Source organism: Serinus canaria, chromosome 9 (assembly GCF_022539315.1).
Source record: "Serinus canaria isolate serCan28SL12 chromosome 9, serCan2020, whole genome shotgun sequence".
Classification (NCBI taxonomy): Eukaryota; Metazoa; Chordata; class Aves; order Passeriformes; family Fringillidae; genus Serinus; species Serinus canaria.
This window is the reverse complement of record NC_066323.1, coordinates 18,317,837-18,339,437: the sequence shown is the minus strand read 5'-3', so window position 1 is coordinate 18,339,437 and position 21,601 is coordinate 18,317,837. Positions and strand designations below refer to the sequence as shown.

The 21,601-nt window shown below is 41.0% G+C and overlaps 1 protein-coding gene across 4 annotated transcripts in view; it reads right to left on the bottom strand.

Moving 5' to 3' along the window:
* Positions 1–2,493: 2,493 nt before the first annotated feature.
* Positions 2,494–21,601, bottom strand: part of SPSB4 (splA/ryanodine receptor domain and SOCS box containing 4) — an 83,300-nt gene continuing 64,192 nt past the window's right edge. For all 4 annotated transcript variants that reach the window (XM_018913077.3, XM_018913076.3, XM_009089234.4 and 1 more), the window contains one exon: positions 2,494–3,791. In XM_018913077.3, coding sequence (XP_018768622.1) covers positions 3,664–3,791 — 128 coding nt within the window. In that variant the 3' untranslated portion in view covers positions 2,494–3,663. The remainder of the gene's footprint in view (positions 3,792–21,601) is intronic.

Sequence of the window (21,601 nt, the reverse complement as noted above, 5' to 3'; positions counted from 1 at the left end):
GTGTGTCACTCAGGTTTTAGCATCTGTGAATTGTGATCACCAGCACAGCACCTCCAGGGGGACCAATCAATTCCCCAACCTCACAGGAGTTGCAGAAGGCTGAAGAATGGCAACAGGGAGAAAGTAAAGAAGAGAAGCTATGATACATGTTCCCTCACATCTTAACCACAGTTACATAAGAAGGGATTCTGAACCATCAGTAATTCCTAGGAAGGGGCCACATTAGAGAACCAAATGCAGAGCAGGTAAAATATTTCCTTTTGTAACCCACTAATCAGCATGCACTCATCACAGGGGTTGCAATTTGGTTGCAGGTCCCAGGCATGTGCCTTTTTCCTTCAAACACTACCAATAACTCCTGTGTTTTGCATTACAGAGCTTCTGCTCCCCTCAGTTTACCAGCCATGGGAACACTGGGTGTGAGATTAGCTCAGCTGGTCAGAGCAGGGTATAAAGGCTGTGGGTTTGATCCCCTCATGGGCCATCCACTCGAGAGTCAGACTCAATGATCCTTGTGGGTCCTTCCAACACAGAATATTTGTGATTCTGAAATTCAGTTCCACACCATGTCTAGAGAAACTGCACTCCTTTTGCTCAGGCACAGGGACACAGTGAAAGCTGAAACCCATCACATGGATTGTCTGTTTTTTCATGTGATGAAAGGCAGAAGTGGCTGGAAATTGAAAATACGAAGGCAAGGAAGATCTCACTCCAAATCTCACATAGTCCAGCTTTGTAGTAAGTGATCACCCTCACTGTCAGAGATTGCCCAGAGTGGACCTCTGGGTAGGGATCTTCCTGCATTTAGGGGGCCAGGATAGAGATTCTGAGAAGTTTCAACTGATTTGCTTGAAGGAATGTAACAATGTAGTGTTTGACCCCTGGTCTGGGCAAAAGCCAATGCATGGCTACTTAATAAATCATTGCTCAATTCCCTCCTGAAGCAGACAGTGAACAACATCTGCATTCCAGTAAAGGGAGCCAGGAGAATCAAAGTGAGGGACCCAGCACCCAGGCTGGAGCTCACTGGCAGAGGAGACTCTTCCTGGTACTCTGTGAGGAGATTCTCTGACCACTTGTTTAGCCTCAATGCCTGATTCATCCTTACCTGTACTCCATGTTTCCTATAAACTCTCCTGGAAGAGAATCCACTTGTACAGGGATGCTTAGGAAGAACCCTAAAGCATCATTAATATTCTCCATGCTGCAGTCTCATTACAAGGCTTCTGCAGACCAAAAAAAATGCATCAAACAGACTTTGATCCACAAAACCATGGCCCTAATACCATATGAAGGAGTGTATGTACCATCCACAGAATCACAACATGTAATTAGGAAACAGTAAATAATCATTCCTGTAGAACTATAATGCCTTGGAAGATACTAAGTGTTAGAAAAAATATTTGAAAGTTAAAATAAGGATGTTTGGTTTAGAGAAATCCTCACTGAAGGGGCACCAACTACAACACCAACATAACTGTAAAGCAATAAGTCAATTAACATGCAGAGGCACCAGTAATTTGTCTGATGACATCAGTTCCTACTTTACTGTAACATTAAAAAGCTGTTGGTCTGGGTCAAGTGAAAGAACAGTTGTGTCCCTGCAGTTATTCAAAGGAACATGAAGTCTGTAGTTACACACAGCAGAACACTAATTTTAGGGAATGCTTACCTAACATGGACTTTGGTGGTGGAAAAATAAGGTCTACCAGAATTGCCATTCCTGAACAGCTGCTTACCTTGCTTATGACAGATCACTTGACACACCTTTGTTCTGCCTTTTGTGTGAATATTGTACTTTTAGAGCTCCTTCTTCCAATGTACCTACTGAGACAAAAGGTTTATACAAAATAAAGCAAGCAGGAAAAGCAAGAAATGTGGGTCACTGCTGTAGTTTCTTCTCCTTTGTAAGATTAAGGGAAGGAATGCAGTATGTACCTCTCACCTTATGTGAAACCAAGTCCAAAATAATTCCATGCTGAAGCTTACACTTAAACCCAGACAATCAAATATTAGTGATTTAACTTTTGACATCCCTGTGTTACCTTGTCCTTGTTGCTTCCACTCTTGCTTGTGTTTCTCTATCTCACATTTCTCTTTCCAGCTGGAACTGTAATTCTGTTCCCAGGGTGACTGAGAGCAGGGCAGCCATCTGTGGGGCAGTGGTTTTGCCTGGATCATCAGTGCACAGCAGTCTCCAACCTGCCTCAAAATCACCAAGTCCCAGAGCACAGCTTGGCACAGAAGTGAGGTTTTGTTCAGAGGAATCTGACCAGGATGGTGTTGAAAGCAAGAGCATGTCCACACTCAGGGTGACTGGGATAAATCCAGAATGGGACAGGTCACTGCCTGCCATGTCTCACACAGGAGCCTACAGCAGCAATCCCACACAAGGGCCAAACAGGAACATTGGCAAAGCTGCACAAGGAACTGAACTTCAGCTCTGGGCTAAGAGCAGTTTTAACACTTCATCAAAGGAGATGGGAGTTTTACTTTGGACAGTAGACTTTATTAGAAATTTTCTCCTCATTCATCAGTAAATTCACATTAAAATATGCTGAAGGCAGCTCAGTCTAAACATTTGACATTCTGCCCTAACAACAACTTCCAGTTTAAAAACTAGATAACTGATTCAGGCAGATAACTTGAAACATGTAAGAAACACAAACAGAAAGCAGCATCTTAAAAAAAAGGGATGAGCCTGAAAAACTGATATATTTCAGATGGAGCTGGGGAAAAAACCAGAATCAGTTACCCCAAGATGGGAAACAGTTAAATGAGAACTCCAGACGCTAAACAGATAAATAAACATTATAACCACACATACATTAAAAAGAAAACAAAGTACTTAGAGTTCATAACACATAAAAATTATAAATTTGTTTAAAAAAAAAAAAAAAGTGACAAGCTTCCTAAAATATGAATATCCTAAATTCTTGGGACAATGAACACTTTGTCATAAACTGCAGAACTTTGGAGGGACTAGATTTGGTCTTGAAAACAATGAACTGCACCTTACTGTTACCAAGTCCAGAAACTGATCTGACACATAAATCATTTGTTTCCTCTCATGTTTTTAAACCACATTCTCTTCTTTTAGACAATAATCTGCTTTTTTTAAACATTAGAGCTTTTAGATATTATAGGCCTAATTATGTTGAGCCCTGAACACGCAGAACTCTCAACAACTCTGCATACCAAGGTTTAAATATTTTTTAAGAGTTACTGTCAAGACTTTTCCTTTGCTAATTTATTTTAATTTATTGGAGTAAAGCGTAGGAGAGAGAACAAAAAATGAAAATCATAATATTGAAAAATGGTCTGCCTGCAGGACACTGAATCTTGCAGGTCAGATTTTCTATTGGCATTTACCAGAAGCAACAAAGATAAACCAATCAGTGTATGAGAGATGAGAATTATAGCCTTCAGGACTGTAAACACAAAAGGCAACAGGTAACACATGAACCTCAATCAAATCAATGTTTTCACATTCTTTAGTAGTTCCCCCACAGTGATCTGCTTTCACTGGTTCAGAAAAAATACATATATTAAAAATTAAATAACACTTCAGTGTCCATCACAAAGATTTATATTTTGCTGTAAACAATTTTCTGCCATTTGCATTGATGAAGTCCCATGTGAGGCCAGAGGGTTCTAGATTTCTTATTGGTACTGTAAATAATTTTTCAGAGACAGAGGCAAAGGTAGAATTTCTATGTCATGCAGGCGGTCTCTGCCAAGAGCAAAACGAATTGATCTTCGGCACAAGTCCATTAAAGGCAGGGGTTCCGCTGGAAAAACAGGACAAAGAGAAGAAAAGAAAACAAAGAGTTAATTTTTCAGCATCTCCATTTACAGACAATGTTTTGTTTATGAACAGAGAGTCTGTATTCTATTGATCAGTCACAAAGATTGTAATGGTATTGGGAAAACCTTTGAATCTTGAGGCAATTAAGATAATCAATAGAAGCCAAGGCAGAATTTTCTACATTTCACCATAGTCAGGGGCTGCAAATTTCACACTGAGCTTCTTTATCTGCAAGGTTTAAATCAATAATGCCAAACCGCTCTTCAGGCTGCTCTACCAAGCATGAGAAGTTACAACATTTCCAGATCTCAAACAAGACAGTTTGTACTGTGTTTATAACACAACATTCATCATTTTGTGTTAACATGAACTACACTGGCAACTTCTGACCTTTACATCCCAGCTCCTTCTGCATCTTAGGAACTGGAAATGGCACTCAGGGGTAACCAAACTTCTCAGCCAACAGTGCTTTTCCTGCAACACTCTCTTAGCCTTTCTTTCTAGGAGCTCCTTTGGAAGAAAAAACTAAACAAAACACCCTCCAGAATCTAGAGGAAACATAACCTTTTCTTCTGTGAATAAATTAGTGGAGGAGGATTTGACTGACTGGAAGGCAGAGTGTGTGTTCCATATGTGTGCACACAAACACCCCCAAAATATATAAACAACATGTTCAGATATCTTAAGTTTAATTTAATCAAAGTGAATTAAGTATCTGCCAGAAATGCCTTGCTGATAGCACTTAAGACTGGAGACCCAAACTCTGATCCCCAGCATCTCAAACCATCTCACCCCTATATCCCATCCTGGCCTGCAAAACTAGCACAGAATTGCAGGAACATCATAAAATTTCCACCTCATAGCAGCAAGAATCATCCCTGTGACTGCAGTGTTGTCAATGGAAATCTTTTTGCCATAGGACTGGAATAAAGCTGTGAAGTCTTGTACCAGTTACTGCTATCTTTAAGAATTCCAACCAGATGGATTTTGTTGCACATGCTGGCTTATAAGGGTAAGAACTTCAAAGATTAAAGGAAACTTTTCTTCTTTACATGATAAAAGAGTAGTAGCCTTAAAAACCTTACTAGCACTTTCAAATGGAGGGGGAAAAAAAGTATTGTGCCTATATTGTACTGATAACATTTTATAAACTTGACAGATTTCTTACAAGTGCTCAACACTGTACAGCACTCAGTGGTTTTATCCAGATCTGTTCTATGAGCCATGAGCAGATTTACACACACTGCCCAGTGGAAGGTGTCCCCTCATGGCAGGGGGTGGAACCAGATGACCTTTAAAGTCCCTTTTAGGGACCATTCCATGACTTTATGCTATAATTCTGTGTTAATCCATCAACCTGTTAGCTGTTACTTTTAAAACTACTTGGGAAAAAAATCATTATAAAGCACAAAATACTCAGTTAAGGACTGGATTTATATGCTAGAATTGTCTGCTCTGGTGACACACCACCGACTTAATGGATTTTCCATCATTTATCCCAACATCACATTTGATTTGTGTCGTCCACAGTTCACTATGGTATTTCCCCAAAGTGGCTGCAAAAAAGCTTAGAAAGCATTCTGAAAGACTAAAAGGCTTTTTTAGCTTATAACCACTTCAGTGACTTGAGATGGAGTCTACTTCTTGACAATACACCTCATTGATAATTTTACCTATTAAAAATTACAAAATAAGATCCCTCACATTCCATTAATAAAGCAACATTTTCTCTGCATAGGTGATCTTAGTTTTCATTTTTTCCACAGCAGAATTATGGATGTTAAATCTTAAGGGATGAAGCTGTGAAATTCATTAACCAGGATTAATAAGCAGGAGCAAAAATAGCTCATGAGTTCTGGGACACAGAATACAACACATCTTACAAGCCTTACAGCATAAACAACAATTTTCTAAGTATCTTCCCACAATCTCTGAGGTCCCATTAGGAAGATATAAAATGAGGACTAGGAGTGTTTAAAGCCATTAACTGACCATGTGGTCTCTTTTTTTTTTTTCCTAGACAAAGGAATATGTAAAATGTAACCATCTGTGCAGCCAGGCACAGAGTTAATCCCAAACTTCAAAACACAATTTAAGGAAAGGTTAAATTATTTTTCAAGCTTGAAATGCTAAATGAATGTCTCCTGTCTCACTTCTACAGGGAATTTTCAAATGCTGAAGAAAATGCCCTCAAGTGTTTGCAACAGCTGCTAAATGCACATACTAAATGTGTTTTTGCAACTTGAAAATTGAACTGTATTCTTTTTATTCTACCCAACAGCAGTTCAAACCTACAACAAATTCAGAACAGGTTAGTCCTACAATACTAAATAAAAATTATGTTTTCTGGGGTGCTGGCTGTAAGAACTTGAGAAAAAATTGTAATAATAGTATTTTAAGTTAAAAGCATATGCAGCTGTGCATAGTCCTAAATGAATATAAATTAAATTCAGAAAAAGAAATAATCTTAGTTTTGAAACAGTTTATGGGACAAAGGTAGAACTCTAAAATTAAAGACTGACAATTCTCAGGCAGCCTAACTTGGCAGAACTATTATTTACCTCTTGGTGTGTACCTCAATGCTGGCACTCCCCTTCCACCACATCTCACATTTTCACTCGGTAGTTCACAAAGCAGGAATCAAAGTACCACAAGTAACTCAGTCCTTGCAGAGGGGAAAGGACTGGTTCAACCTGAGGATGTTGCCATACCAGCACAAAACACTCCACAGCACATTCAAATGTTCAAACCATACTTCCAAAATGCTGTTTTCATCTGACATCATAGAAATACTGCTGAGAACACTAATAATGCAAGGGATGGGAAAAGGTGAATACACTGAAGACACATCATTAGCTTCAACTTGGCTGCAGAAAAAGCCTTTTCTTCACACCTTTAAATATTTACCTTTGAAAAACTTTAGAATTCAGGGATATTAACTGTTTGTCAGAACATCCCACTAATTCTAATGCATAATAGGTGTACCAAGAGTTGTATTTTTAAACAACCCCCAATGGATTGGAACTGAAACATTCAAGGCCCCCAGAGGAACCTGAACAAACAATTTTTCCAAAGTTATGTGAACTCCAGTAAAGTCCTTGCCATTAGAAAAAAAGAGGAATGAATTGTTGAGCTGGAATGCAAAATTGCAAAGAAAACATGATTCACAAGAATGGCTCTTTGTACTAAATTCCCAACCAGGCTAAGAAATCCAAGGTGAGACACCCCAGGGCAAGGGAGCAAGCTTTGCACAGGAAACCCAGCGCTTCCTCTGGGCTGCAGCAGCACCCGGAGAGAAACTGCAGCTCTGGGAAGCAGCTCCAGGCCTGGGCCAGCCCCAGGCACCTTCCTGACCACTCTGTAACCAATCACCTCCCCATCCAAAGTTTACTCTGAGACCTCCTCACTCAAAGGTAGCTCCTCGTATCTGCCACATTACAGGAAAGTATTTCTCAAGAGAAGATAAAACAAATTTAAAAAATTTGACATGTCAGAGTTTAATTTGCTTAATTGACACGTCAGAGTTTAATTCCCGTGTCTCCCCTTTTGGCACCAGTAGTTTAAAAAAAGGCCCATTTGCAAACCTTCCTTTCCATACACTACAGTCACACTCAGGGGGACTTTGGCAGCACAACCACAGCCACTCCTCTTACCCAGAGCTGCATTTCACCAAAAGGGCCACAATATAGCTTAAATGGCTATTTAACATAGTAGCTAATAACTTAAAAATCTCTTAAATATATATTTGGTTAATTACATTAATTAAGCCAGCTATTAACGATTCAGTTGTTAAAAGCACAAAATAACTGTGTCATTATACATATAGATAAAGTCATTCTAATGGTGTCACTGCTGGGTTAAGGACAAAGGCAAAGAACTGTTTGTAACCAGACACAACCCTGTGCTTGTGAGCATTCCTCCAGTGCACATACATTTTTGAGAGCAATTTGCACATCATTACCAGCTGAAAAGTTCATTTAGTTTTGGCAACCTGTAGTTATTTAACAATCTGGCACTCCAGCAAGGCTGCCTCCTCTCTGCAAACAGGCTTTTGTAGAGGAGATAAAGTCATGGAGCAGCTGATAACACTAAATGTTATTAACTGCAATGTTACATACGGCTCACACAAAAGAGCAGCCCTTCGCAGACAACTCTTATTTGCCAAATGACAATACTATTTTTTAAAAGAAATTTGTAAAGCTCTAACAGCACCTCATGCTCATGGCTTTCATTAATCCATGAAGAATGCATTTTTATCTCATGTTATAAAAGCAGAGATGAGTGGGAGGGGGAACCACAATCAGCAGAATTAAAGCTGGGTCAACGACAATGGAAGTTTTCATAAGAACTGATGTCACCAGAACTTAAGAATTTTTTTTTTTTAGTTATTTTATATACATACCTAAGACACTGAGCTACCTTATATTTTTATAGTTTTGACCTTAAACTTACTAAAAAGCACTTAAATTCAGCAATCCATGCTAATATTACAATTGCTGAAAGGCACTTTTTAAGTCAGATTTAAAAAACAAAACCAAAAACCAACACAACCCCCAGTATTAGGAGATAGAGATATGATTGCACACCATTAAATAAGTGAGGGACATCTCTCCAGTCCTAACTGCTTTTCTCAAAAGGGATGGAGCCGGCTCATTGAGGAGCTGAAGCCACAATGCCTCAAGAAAGGGAAGGTGAAGTCTTGCAGAAGGGCTGCATGCCTGGTGCACAGAGAGGAGTTTGGAAAGGAGGGAAAAGCAGGATGCCACTGTTCATAGCCTGATGCCACTGCTTGTGTCCTACCAGGTGTCATGGTTTAACACTTGCCAAATGCCAGGCACCCACAGAAGTCATCTGCTCACCCTCTTCTGCCATAGTTGAGCCTTCCCTGCCTACCAAAAACCAGGCTGTGCCAAATCAACACACCTGGGCACAAGTTTTCTTTATTTTCTGTACTTTCTGGCTGTTGCCCTATTCTCCTTCCTGCCCCCTAGTCTTCACCTCTCTAAGTCAGCAGCACTCCAGTTCTGCCCAGCACTGCCTTTCATTGCTCCATTTTTACCTCATACTTCACCAAGATCAGTGAGCATCATCATCTCCAGAGGGATGGTGTCCTCCAAAGACTGATCCCTTGGAATGAGCTTCCAAGATGGACACAGAATCTCACATTGGCGCCTGGTGGGACTTCCACATCCAGAAAGTGGGAAGGGAAAGCTTCTCCATGGCTTACCAGCACTCAGCTGATGTCTCCCTGCTCTGAGGGACAATCCTCTGTCCCCTACCAGGGCACCTGAGTGTCCACTCTACAGACTGCAGCTGCTTTTGTTAAATTCTTTTTCCTCAATTTTCATCCCCTCCTCCAGTTATTAAGACACCTGCTAAGAGGTAATGTGGCCTAAGTGCTTCCATTAGGGTGATTTAGAATATGCAGAAACTTGTAACTACCATTTAATTATCACACACAATAAGCATACAAATATATGTAAAGCCAGGAGTTTTCCTTCCAACCTTTGTGTCAAAGCCTAATTATTGTTTTAATTTTACACAGTACAGGCCAAATTCTTTCCAACACATAATAGGGTACATAAATATACCCCTTGTGACATATTTATGGCTTCCCTGATGCAACTGATGGAAAATCTGAGTTGTGTTCCTCAAATGGCACAATCTGGAGAAAGGAAATTGCAAATAATATATTAAAGAACACAGGCTATGACCAGCTATAAAAAATGCTAATAAATCTCCTGACAGCAATGGAAACTCGGACAAAGGATAACACTTATCTATTTTCCCTGCAGATGTCTTTAAGCTCTGAAGCCTAAACCAGTGAAGCACCTTAGAAATCACATTTAAATCACGGTCCAGAGCCATCACCTCTCTGAAGAATTCTGCAATCCCAAAGGGCACGGGGTGATTTTCAGCAGAGCATTGTAAGTTTTCCCAGAGTCACAGGTTTATCCATTCCCCGCCTCCCACGGGCAGCCCCTTCCCAGCAGCTTTAGCAGTGCCTTCCAAAGCTCCCGGGTGGCAGATGGGGGATTCTGTGCTATCAGGCACGGCTGATAAGGAGACACTGTCTCCAGCAGTTGTCTGCCAGCACAAATAAAGCTTTGTGCTGTCCACACCCACCCTTGCTTTTAGCAGGCACCGTGGGGAAGGTGAAATACATAAAACAACACAAACACCGCCCTGTAGTTGAGCTCACCCGCATCCCACAAAAATTCGGCACTTGAAATTTAATAGGTAAAGGCAGAAAGGAAGGCAAGAAAGCTTGAACAGAGGGGAAGGACTCAAGGGTAACCCTCCCCCCCCAATCCTCCTCTGCATGCCTTGGGCTGGGAAGGGAGAATTGGTTTACAGGTTTATCTTTTAAGTGTTAAATGCAGTTAAGGGCAGTTCAAAACTTGAATCAAGCAGCATGTAGCAGAATTAAGCTGAAAAAGCTGCAGTGAACCAGCAGATATTCTGCAACATCATTTTTTTCCAGTTAATGCTCTCCAGCTGTGCTTTCTTGAGAGGAAAATGGTTGAAAAGGCAGAACAGAATGAAAACAACCAAAACCTACCCCCAAAGCTAGGGGCTGTTGCATACAAGTAGAGATATTATAAAAGAAAGGCCTTATAAAATCAAGCCTTGCTGTGCTAAATTACCAGCTAGCCTGTTCCTTCTCCTAAGTGCAGCTAGCTAACTTCCCATGTGAAAAATCATAAGAGTGAAAGCAGTTAACACAAGAACCATTTACACCTGTAATAACAAAAGATCTGTCCCATGAGAATCTACAAACGAAAAATGTAAACATCTGAATAAAACAAAAAGTCTTAGCATGTACACACAAAACACCTTTTAGCCAATGAATTAAGTGGCAAGAAAACTATTAGCCAATCAAAGTTAAACACAAACTCTGTAAAAACTGTATTAAAATAAGTTATGTGATTAAAAAATCAGCTTTTCTACATAAAGAAACTGAGTCCTGTCTGCTTATTACTGCAACAAGTGGCCTCTTGTTATGGGTTGGATAAAGAATCTGTCCTTTAAGCACCAATACACAGCTCCATGCAATGTCTTTTTTGCAGTTCAGAGTTTAAAATCTCCTGGGAGGTAGACATACAAGACTCAGACAACTGATCCTGACTCAGGAACACCAGAGCCTAAATTCAATTAATTCAACACAGGCTTAAAATTCTCTCCTATAGATTTTCATTTAGTAGGCATAAACATAGGCCTAAACATTTTTTATATTGGTTACAGGAGTGTTCTTAGAAAATTTTTGTCTATGTCTATTTGTAGGAAAGCTGTATTTATAGTCAAACACATCTCACCCCTCTGAGAAGCTCCTTGTGGTCTCTAAGAGTTCTTACCCACCAGGTAGGTTTATGATCCTTCCAAAAAAGGGCCCTGACCCACCACATTTCATTTGAAGAACAGGCACAGTACAAAGTGTGGCCCAGGCCAAATCTACATGCACACCTTACTGTGGAAACTCACCTGAAAATCTTCTTTTCTGAATTACAACTTCTAATTTAAATGTACATATGCATCGTAATAATGCAATTTCCACCAAAATCAAGGGTATAACTCATATTTTAAAACTTTTTACTACACTATTTCTGCAGTTTAGATTACTAAATTTTACTACTCTATCTGATTCAGCAAGTGCAAAACAGTCAGATAATAAGGAATTTTAACAACAAACAAGGGGCTTTTTAAAAAAATGCAGCAAAACGTGTAATAAACTTGTTTTGCCATATCTTGATAAATTTGCATGGTGACAAAGAGCATAAGCAAAAACAGTGGCCACTTCCCTTCTGAAAGAGAAAGGGCACATGAATTCATTCCCTACGTGCATCAGGAAAATACAAATAAGGAGGATGGGCTGGAAAGATTTCCTTTCTGGCCTTGATCTGTTTGCTTTTCTCCTCCCCTCAGATACTTCCACATTTCAAGCTTTGCTCTTGAACACAGTATGAAGGTAAATTGGGACAGTTGCTTCAGTGATGATTTAAATGTTCTGTTGTAGCAAAGACACCAGAAATTAATAGACACTCTTTAAAACCAACAAACAAAACCATGTGCTTGACATCAGAGATGAGTCTAAGGCTCCTTGGCTCCTCCCTGATCAACCTTCCCCAAATTTACCACACTGAGAATGAAGATTTGGCTCTGATTAATCTGTAATGTACACTTTATAGCTTTTAATCTCAGAAATACATTTATCACTATTAAATTCAGCTTGGGTGCCAGCCTATAAAGAGGGGAGTTAAAATATATCAAGGTGAGAGAAGATTAAAGCTTGGATGAGAATTTCACTGAATAGATGCAGTGGAGTTCAAAGACAATGTTGTTCAGGGGTTATGGACAGATTTATAGAAAAAGTAATAACAGAAAAAGTTGAAGGAAAGTTCAAGATTCAAGGACAAACCACTGCAGACAACTATTGCAACAGGCACCTGCACACTGTGAGCAACATCCTGACTAAAATATGCTGAAACAATTTACCTGCATTTTATCTCTTCATGAGATGTGCTTCACAAATGGGCATATAAAATAATATGCATAGGTACACACCTATAACTGCCTTTGTGGCTGTGAACAAGTCCTTTTTGCTCAGAAAAGGGGGGCAGGAAGTCAAAGATATTTTTGGTAAACCTCTTCCAATTCCTTTAATTCATTTACGCATTTCTGCCTTAACAGCATGACAGCAGATGAGGAGATTTCTTGGTGGGAAACCTAATCATACTGATTAAAATATCCTAAAATTCAAATTTGTACATTTTCACAGCTGTTCTTAAACATATTTTTTTATTTTGTCTTAGCTAATCAAGGATGAGAGGGGGAGAGGGAAAAGGGAAGAGAATGAATGAGAAGCATGCAAAGAACGAAAATGTTGGCACTGTGTGCTGAACCCAGTGGGTCCCTGGTTGCCTGACTGCTCCCCCTGCCCTTCTCCCATTTGCCTCTTCTTTACCTGTTGCATTTTGTGTGGCATATTCATTGTGTGGGACAGTGAAGTACTCCCTGTCACCTTTTCTTATACTGTGCCCAGCATGCTGGAGCCTCAGCAAAATTTCTCCACACTACCACACTGAAATAACACACCCTCATTCAACATTTCCACTGCTTACAACTCCCAACAATAGCTTCCCGTGTGCCTGTTTAGTATTACACCAAAGCTGTTTACCCTAGTTAGCAATTCAATTGATTCACAGCATCTTTTGCACCACACTTTAAAGTTTCACCATATTGACAGGATAACAGAACTGATGACTCACCTACTTATATTAGTACAGATTGTGCTGAGCTGTTTAAGACAATTAATATTTGACTACATTCCTCATATCATTGTTACATGACATTTTCTCAACTACTTCAATTTAAATTACCCAGAGGCTCCAACATATGCAGATTTTCTCAAACCAAGCGAAAAAATAACAGCAGCATGTCATTTAAATTTTAATGCAGTTGTATACAAGCTAATGATCTCTAGTGGAGATTTACAAACAATAGACCTGACTCATCACTTTATTATTCTAGTTTTGGTATTAACAGAATTACATTGGAATAAATCTGGAGCCATGAAGTTGCAATTAAGCTCAATATAATGAATTTGATCCCATTAGTTTAGTACCATTTATATTTTGGACTTGTTGAAAGTGATTTTTTTTCTTAAGCACCATAATCTCCACCAGCAGTAAATGGGTGCTGGAGATGATCTGAATTATTTTCATACTGAATTTAGGATTCATCATTGTTCCTGGCACGCAAACACAGCTGATGCTCTCTGAACACATTTCTAAAGCATTCAGTTTGAACACAAATGCACTCTCATAGCACAGACAGAGCACACAGGGCTGCCTCCACTCACCATTGTGCAGCTCTTCTCAATCACAAACTCTTGCTACCATCTTTCAACGCTGACAAAGCTCTGTCTGAAATATCACACCCCTTCGCCCCACCTACAATCAGCCCTCCTGCCATGTCATCTCACAAACCCATTTTCTGAGAAATATGAGTGTGGAAAAAGGATTTCCATATTATGCATTCTACAGCCATTGTATGAGATGTGTTATCAGCTCCCAAGCCTCTGAAGCACCAGAACAAATCCAGTGATGGGGTGGGAGAGATGAGAGGGTAGGTGGGCTACAGAGTGGTTGAGGTGAGCTACAGAGTGGTTTAGCTGGGTTATGGAGTGGTTTAAGTGGGTTACAGAGTGGTTTGCCCACTGAAGTGACTTTTCTTGTTCCTAGGCATGTGGGGTAGGGGGATACAATATGAAGACAAACATTAAAACTCACAGAAACACCCCCTGGAATTTCACACAGGATTCCTAGAATCTGATAGCTAACTTGAGTTTTCCTCCCACTGAATTTCTTCACCTCTAGGGCAGCATCACTGAGCAACAGCAGGAGCCCCCTCTGAGCTGCCTTCTCTGGCCAGAACATCTGAAAGAGGGGTGGCAGCTGGGATGGACCTGCTGCCATTCTCCAACCATCCATCAGCCTACTCCCATACACTGCTTAATGCCTTGGAGAACTCGGCCTGCAGGGTAATACCACTCCCAACTTCTCCCTGTCCTCTGCAGCCCACCAGATGCAGCCAACACATTTCCTTGGGATCTCTCAAACTCTGCACAATGACCCTCCCTCCCCCCAGGGGTATTCACTTGTTGTTCCAATGAATTCAGGCACAAAGGGAAGGGCAAGGAATGACCAGGGGGACATTACCCCAGCCCTCTCCTCCTCACACATCTCCCAGCTTCACACTTGGGGTCCTTCTGTCCCCCCTCGTGGTTTTACGGCCACCATCTGCACAGAACCCCCAGGTGTAAGACCAGGAGGAGAAGAGGAGAGGAGAAAGCCAGGAACAGCTGAAGCCCTGAGTGCTGAGGCTGTGCTCTGGGGTTATTGCTTCTCACAGATTCATTAGCAAACACGCCCTGTCCATAAACAGCCTGTTCCAGCTCGCTCTGCCCCAGCTGCCAGCTGGCAGCAGATGCACAGGTGTAAATGAAAGCATCATTTGGCCTGCAGGAAAGCTATTATGAACAAAGATTTATCTAGAATTTCAGGTCCCAAAGTCAATCTGTGAGGCTGGCAATTGAAAAAGGCATCTGGGAACAACAAAGCAAAGCTGAGCAATTCACCCACCTCTTTCATGTACTTGCACACCTGATTTCTTTAGGAAAGGGAATCTCATCCACCCACTAATACAGCTGATAGCAAATAAAAAACTAAAATGAAAGAAACTGATATGTATGAAAAACCTTATCACAGTTTCTACATGTTTATGTTTTCAGATTCCTGAAGGCATTCAGGCAGGACCTCAAGGCACTCAGCTCACTATTAACATGTGTGTGTGATTAATATCATAGAAAAAAACCCGTTTCTAGAATTCTACAACCTGAACAGATGTGCAATAATTTCTTAATACAAAATATAAACTGTTTTCAACGTGGTTTTAGCTCCATTAGGGTCTGTTTTCTGATCTGTGCATTGGTAAATATGCAGGTAGCAGTTTTCTACAGTGAGTTTATGCAAGCCCATACTGAGGTCCCACAATAAATGACTTGGTTCATTACAGTGCCAAGCAGACAGCACAGCTTACTGAACACAATGAAGCTATTTCCAGCCCCTACAACAGGAATAGGGGTTTTGTCATTTTTGGGGATTTTGACATTTTATTTACAGTTTGGAATATCAATTTTGAACTTACACAGTAAGTTCTTCAATGGGAATAATAGAGGGGATTTCTGTTTTAGCTTTTTTTCAGGTACTGAAGTATCGATTTGATGCTAAATTTCCACTATATTTAAATAGATTCTGGACAGACTCCTTAACTATCAGCCTCATATTTTGCATTTTTAGGGTTTTATTAATGAGATTACAAGACTAAAAAAGTGAGAGACAAATATCAATCCCATTTTAAGCTTGTGTGGCAGATATAAACATATCTATAATTTTAATAGTGTATATATATAACTCCATTCTGACTCTTTTCAGTCAAATCTTCTGACCTATTAGACCATTTGTCTTATCAGCTGGCTCCTTCCCTGTCTTCTAATCTCCTACTCTCAAACTGTCACTCAGTGAATTGGGGTTTAAAAAGAAAATGCCCTTCTACCTGTGGGTAGAAAGGAAACATCAGGCACAGAGTATTTTACTTGTTTTATATAAAAATCTAGGTGACATTGGTGCAACAGATGAGATGCTAAATTATAAGCGTAAATTCTTTCAAATGGTACTTAGTCCAAAATACAACTCACCCAATTCAGAATAACACAGAGCACAAAAGAAGGCTTCCCACCAAATTCCTTCTGCTCCCTGGCGACTCAGCCTTTCTGACTCTACCAGCACTGTCAGCAAAGCCAAAGGGATTTTTGCCAGAGTAAATACTGCTAAATGGGGTCCCCCATCCATATATATTTCACTTTATCTCTGTTGCCAAGTCCTTCCTGATTGCCAAGTCAATCTGCCTGTAAGATTAACTGATTTTTTTTTCCCAAGCACTCAGAGTTTTGAGATAAACGCTGGCTCCTCGGGCACAGGAACATGCCCAGGCCATTCTGATGTCTTGGATACTTCTTAACTAAGTTAATCATGTAGACAATGACTGAGCAAAAAGCTACACAGAGCTTTCCAAAACCACCCTTCTCAGGGGTGGGAATAGCCAACCAGAGCAGACTTCCTGGGGAGCATTCCAAACCCATGGCATTAGTTCGTTGCTTACTTTGGATTTGCTTTTACCCCAGGAGGAGAGACCAAGACCTCGTGCTTGTTTTACATCTTATTCAACCATAGAGAGAATCAAACCCACAACCCCAAAGCAGACTGCAGTACGGCAGTAAAGGGAAGAAACAGGATGTATCCCACTTCCCAAAGTGCTGAGACCTGGTTTGCATTTCCTTGTCCTTTCAAAAATCAGAAAAATGTCTTCAATAAGAAGGACTAACACATCAAGGAAGATGCTTTCCCTCAGAGCTGGGAGACAGCAGCAAAAGCCAATGGGGCACCAGAGGAAAGAGAACTGGGCTGACTTTATCCTTCCAAGCACCTTCCAGCTCAAGAGGTGATAAGGAAAGAAAGGCAGTGACCATCCAGATACCTCCCTGGGGCAGCTCTGTGTGTGCTGCAGTGACAGAGGGGAGACCTGGAGCCTTCCACAGCCTGTCCCTCCTGCTTTCCTCTGCAGATATTCCCAGGATGGCAGGGCATGCTACCTCCTGCTGACCCCCTGCCTGGGGAGGTTGAGAGAGCAGGAGATTCCTAATGGTCAAAGACAAAAGCAAATTGGGAGTGGCCAGCACCATACCAAGATCAGTGTTAAAATGTCAAGGAACAAAGGAAAAATAAAGTCTTTCCTTTCTCTGTGTTTCTGTTCAGTGCATTGCTTTCATAATCTCTGCTTGATATATTTGAATGTTGATGTCATGAATTTCATATTCTGAATGAAATACTTTTTTATCATATATATTGTAATTTTTATTTACTGACACAAAACCAGAATTCTGGGCTTTGGATATTTGGAATCTTGGTGGCAATTGAAATATGCATTTCACTGTCTCTAAGGTAACTTGCCAGATTAGTAAAAAGGGCAATGTTTTATTTTTTTCTTTTCCTGAAGCATCTTCCAAAGACAAAAGCAGGACTGTATATTTTCCTCACTGCTTCTTCCTTGGTAGGTAACATTAAATAAAATTGACCTTCCAAGACATTCTCCCCTTCAAAACAACACAGCCAAATGAAAATTCTTCAAAACTCCTGGACCCCTCTCCCATTCAGCTTTGAACAAGAACTTCTATGCCTGGACACAAGCAAACTTCATAGACAGCAACTTGTATCACTGCTTGAGGGTCTCACAGAAAAGCAACACTCACCCTGCAGCAACAGGAGACCACAGCCCTTCCAGGCAGATTTCCAGTGTGGACCAGGACTGGAACATTGTGTTTGTAACCTTCCAGCACTATGTGAACACATTCCCAACAAAATCATTTCATCCACTTCTCTCTTAGAAGCATCCCATACTATTTTAGAAGCCAATTGTGCATGACACTTGTAATTTCATCAAATTCATGCCTAGGATGATCCATACAGATTTAGCAATTACCACTGACAGGAAAGGTCTCAGAATTTTGCTGGTTCCAAATCTACCTGTTCCTCTTCAACTCTTGCTCAGTAGTCACAGCAGGACTGAATCCTTGCTTCCAATATTATTCCCCAAGTATGCAAAGCTCAATTAATTTTATGCACATTTTTCCTTATGGGCTTTACCCAGTTTTGATGGAAGATCCAGCTTGTTGCCATACTCTTGGCAGCAGGGATACAGTTCCTCCCTGAGTTAAACTATGCCACTGCCCCCCCAGAATTCCAACCATGCCTAGGAACTTGTGGTTCCTCTTAGGACAAGTGCACCAGAGGGGGAAAGGAGAGGAATGGGAGGGGATTTAACAGTATTAACAAAATATTTAGAGGAAAAGTACTTTGGAGCAAGCGTACATAAATTTCTGTCTTCCCTAAGGTCCCAGTGCCTGGTGACCCCTTAGGTGCTGATGGCTCCCTACAGACATTTCAGTGCTGTTCTAAATAGCTACTGCCTGTTTCCTTCCTGAAAACCCATTGCAGAGTTTGGCATTTGTTTTTCCACTGCCTATCCAGGCGAAAGCTGCAGTTCAGAGAAAATGAAGGCCAAGATCAGCACGTAGACAGGTCAACCCCAAAATTATTACTGGCTGACAGGTAGCCATGATGACACCTGCCATACTTTGGCTTTCCTGTTTCCCCAAAACACACCTCCTGAGCAGCATGGCCCTTTAGACACACAAGTATTACAAGAAATACACTGCTAATATACAGCTACACCCATTGCCATCCAGATGGAACACGTCCATAATGAATTTCCAACCCATTACTAAAATCTCAGTAATTAAATTTGACAATTAAACTAATTATATATGTACACACAAAGTAATCTAGAGCCCATGAAGCAGGGGAGTTGAAAGAATGACAAAGAAAGCAAAAAGTCAGCAAACCAGCTTTCTGGAGCCTCCAGCTCTTCTGAGGATTCCTCTCTGCAAGCTGTGCTCTGCAGATCTAATATGGGGTATGGTCTTAACCCTGCAGAGCCTCACTAAAACTGTCTACTGGAAGCACTCAGCCACGTTTTTGGGAAGCTCAGAAAAACATCAAAGTAAGAACTGTTATCTGAAATTTAAAAAATGATTATTCCCCCACAGTGCTGTAAATTTGTTTGTTTTTTCAATGTAATAAATAGCATGACCCTCTGCATCTACCATTTGTGAGAATTTCAAACATCACTTCACATCCCTGAAGTGTGTCTGATAAGGGCAAAATAGCACTGCTCATGCAATGCCAGAACAGTTTAAATCTTATGCAGGTCTTTACCCCTGGGTTTTAGGAACAGCAATTTAAATTTCTAGTTGCACCTCTGTGACTCTGTTTTCTCCAAGGAGAAAAAGGCTGTTTCTTACTGCTCCCCTATGAACTGTGGGCAGTGCAGGGAGCCCCAGCCTGTCAGCAGTGTCAGCTACTCTGCTCAGCTCCTTCCCAGGAGCCCCAGGCAGCCTCCAGGTGGGAAGCCCAGGCTACATTTTCCCAGGGATGTGGTCTGGGACATAAATGAGGCTGCTCCCTGAGCCTGCCTTCAGAAAATACTCTCAGGAACCCAGATCTGCCATTTCCTCCTTGAAATCTCTCACTCCTGGAAGGAAAGAGAAAAAACACCTAAGCTTCCCTAGCAGTAAACATCTGCCAAGAAATTTTAAGTGTTCCCATCCAAACCCTCCTCCTTTTTCTTAAGCTTTCCACTTCTTGCTCTATTATAAATCACTCTGGGGAAATACCACGGAGTCTGAACATTTAAGAATGTTTCTAAGTGGTAAACCATCAAGTTTTACTAGACTCTTTAAAATAGTGTGGTCCATCTGCATAAACAAATTATATATTGCTTTTTCTACATTAATTATATGTTGCACAGACTAACAGCCATACAGCGAGAAAGTTCAACCACCCTTTATTATGGAAATAATAACTTGTTCTGAAACAGAACAACTATTGCAAGGGTTCAAGTAAGCTTTGGGGAAGGCACCAAAACACTGCAAAGAATAGTTCACTTTAAGGAGCTCTAAAATAGTTTGTTAAATAACTGCAAAGTATTTTTTTTTTAATTTGAGTAAAAGCATCTGACTTATGGTTGTGCAACAAGCAGCACCTTTCAAAGTCCTGCAGCTCTGGTACACGACAGCAGGCACCTTTTTCCCTACAAGAGCTTCTCCTATACACATTCTCTCCAGTTTTGCTAATCATCTGTTTTCTGCCCAGAAATGGCTGCTGGATCTTTAGCTGGACCAGGGCAGGGTTGGAGCCCAGGAACCCCAGGGACAGTTCTGTTCAATCTCTCTGGTGTGCTCTGGACAGCGTGGGCCAGGGATGCTGCACTGTTCCTTTTGTTGGACTGGTTTTTGGCTAGCTTGAAGCAAGAAGGTTTTCTTCCTTTCCTTTCCCTTCCGGAATCCTCTTGGTTGCTCTTTTTGGTTTTTTGTTCCCTTGAGCTGTTTCTCACTTGTTTTTCTTTTCAGCCCATCCAGGGAGCCAGCAGGACCACCCCAAACCCAAGAGCTCAGAGGAGCTGAACCAACACGAGCAAGGACATTAAAATGCATCAGCTTCAGCTGCTGCAAGGAGGAAACCCACGCCAGAAATTCAACATGTTCCCCATCTGCTCTTTTTTTAAATTGTTTTTTGGTTTTGGTGTTTTTGGTTTGGTTTTTTTTGCTTCTGCTGGCAGTGGGTGTGTGGCTCTGAGTGTGTGGGTGGAGGGTGTCTGGCACTTCATACCTAGCATTTATTCAATAATTTTCTGTGCTTTGTGGGCCCCCCCACCCCCTTTTTTTTTTTTTTTCCTGTTAATAAAAAGCTCTTTTTTCCCCCACTTTCCTGCTGGTACCAATTTCTGTCATTGGCAGAAAAAAAGGGAGTTATTGAAACCCTTTTTCCTTGGAGGAAACGCTCATTCCTGGGAGTTTTCTCCTGAAATTTGTCTCCAAAACGGAGATACCAAGTCATTAAAAGAGGTGACCTTTCTGCCAGGCTGGCTTCCGTGACAGTAGTTTTCACACAGTGAAGAAAATTATAAAGATATTAACAGAATGAGCACCTGCCACCTCCATGAAATGAAATATGCTTAGTTAAAAGCAATACCAAAGAAAGGAGTTCTGAAAACAAAGCAGCTGTGCCACTCAGGAGGAACAGTGAGGGAGACTGCATTAAACCACATGCTTGTTTCTTTCTTGTTAGCAATAAAAACGAGTGAAGCAAAATTGTTCTTTATTTTTCAAGAATGCAGAAGAGATACAACAATATCTAAGTTGGACAAATGAACTGTAACATCTGGTCACCTCTTGAGGAGCAATAATGTTTATTTTGCTTAGCCTGGACCCTTCACTTGCTTCACACACAGCACATTTGTGGGACAGGAGGGCCCTACCTGTACCTGAGCAAGCTGTGAAACCACCTTGTCCTGCACAGAGGGAGGGAGCAAGGGCTTTGGGAATGGTGTGAGCCCCAGCAACCCCACTGCCCTCCTGACCCAGCAATACACATCCCCTGCCTGCCTGTCCTGCTGCAGGGCAGGGCAGGAAGGCCAGGAGCAGTAACCATGAGCCACCACAGCTTGACTCACTGCAGCCTTCTCTACTCTAAAATGAAAGTTTCACCTTCACTTCAACTCAGTCACTGTCCATAAAGGGTAAAATATGGTTCCAAAACCAGTGGCAACACGGCCTAA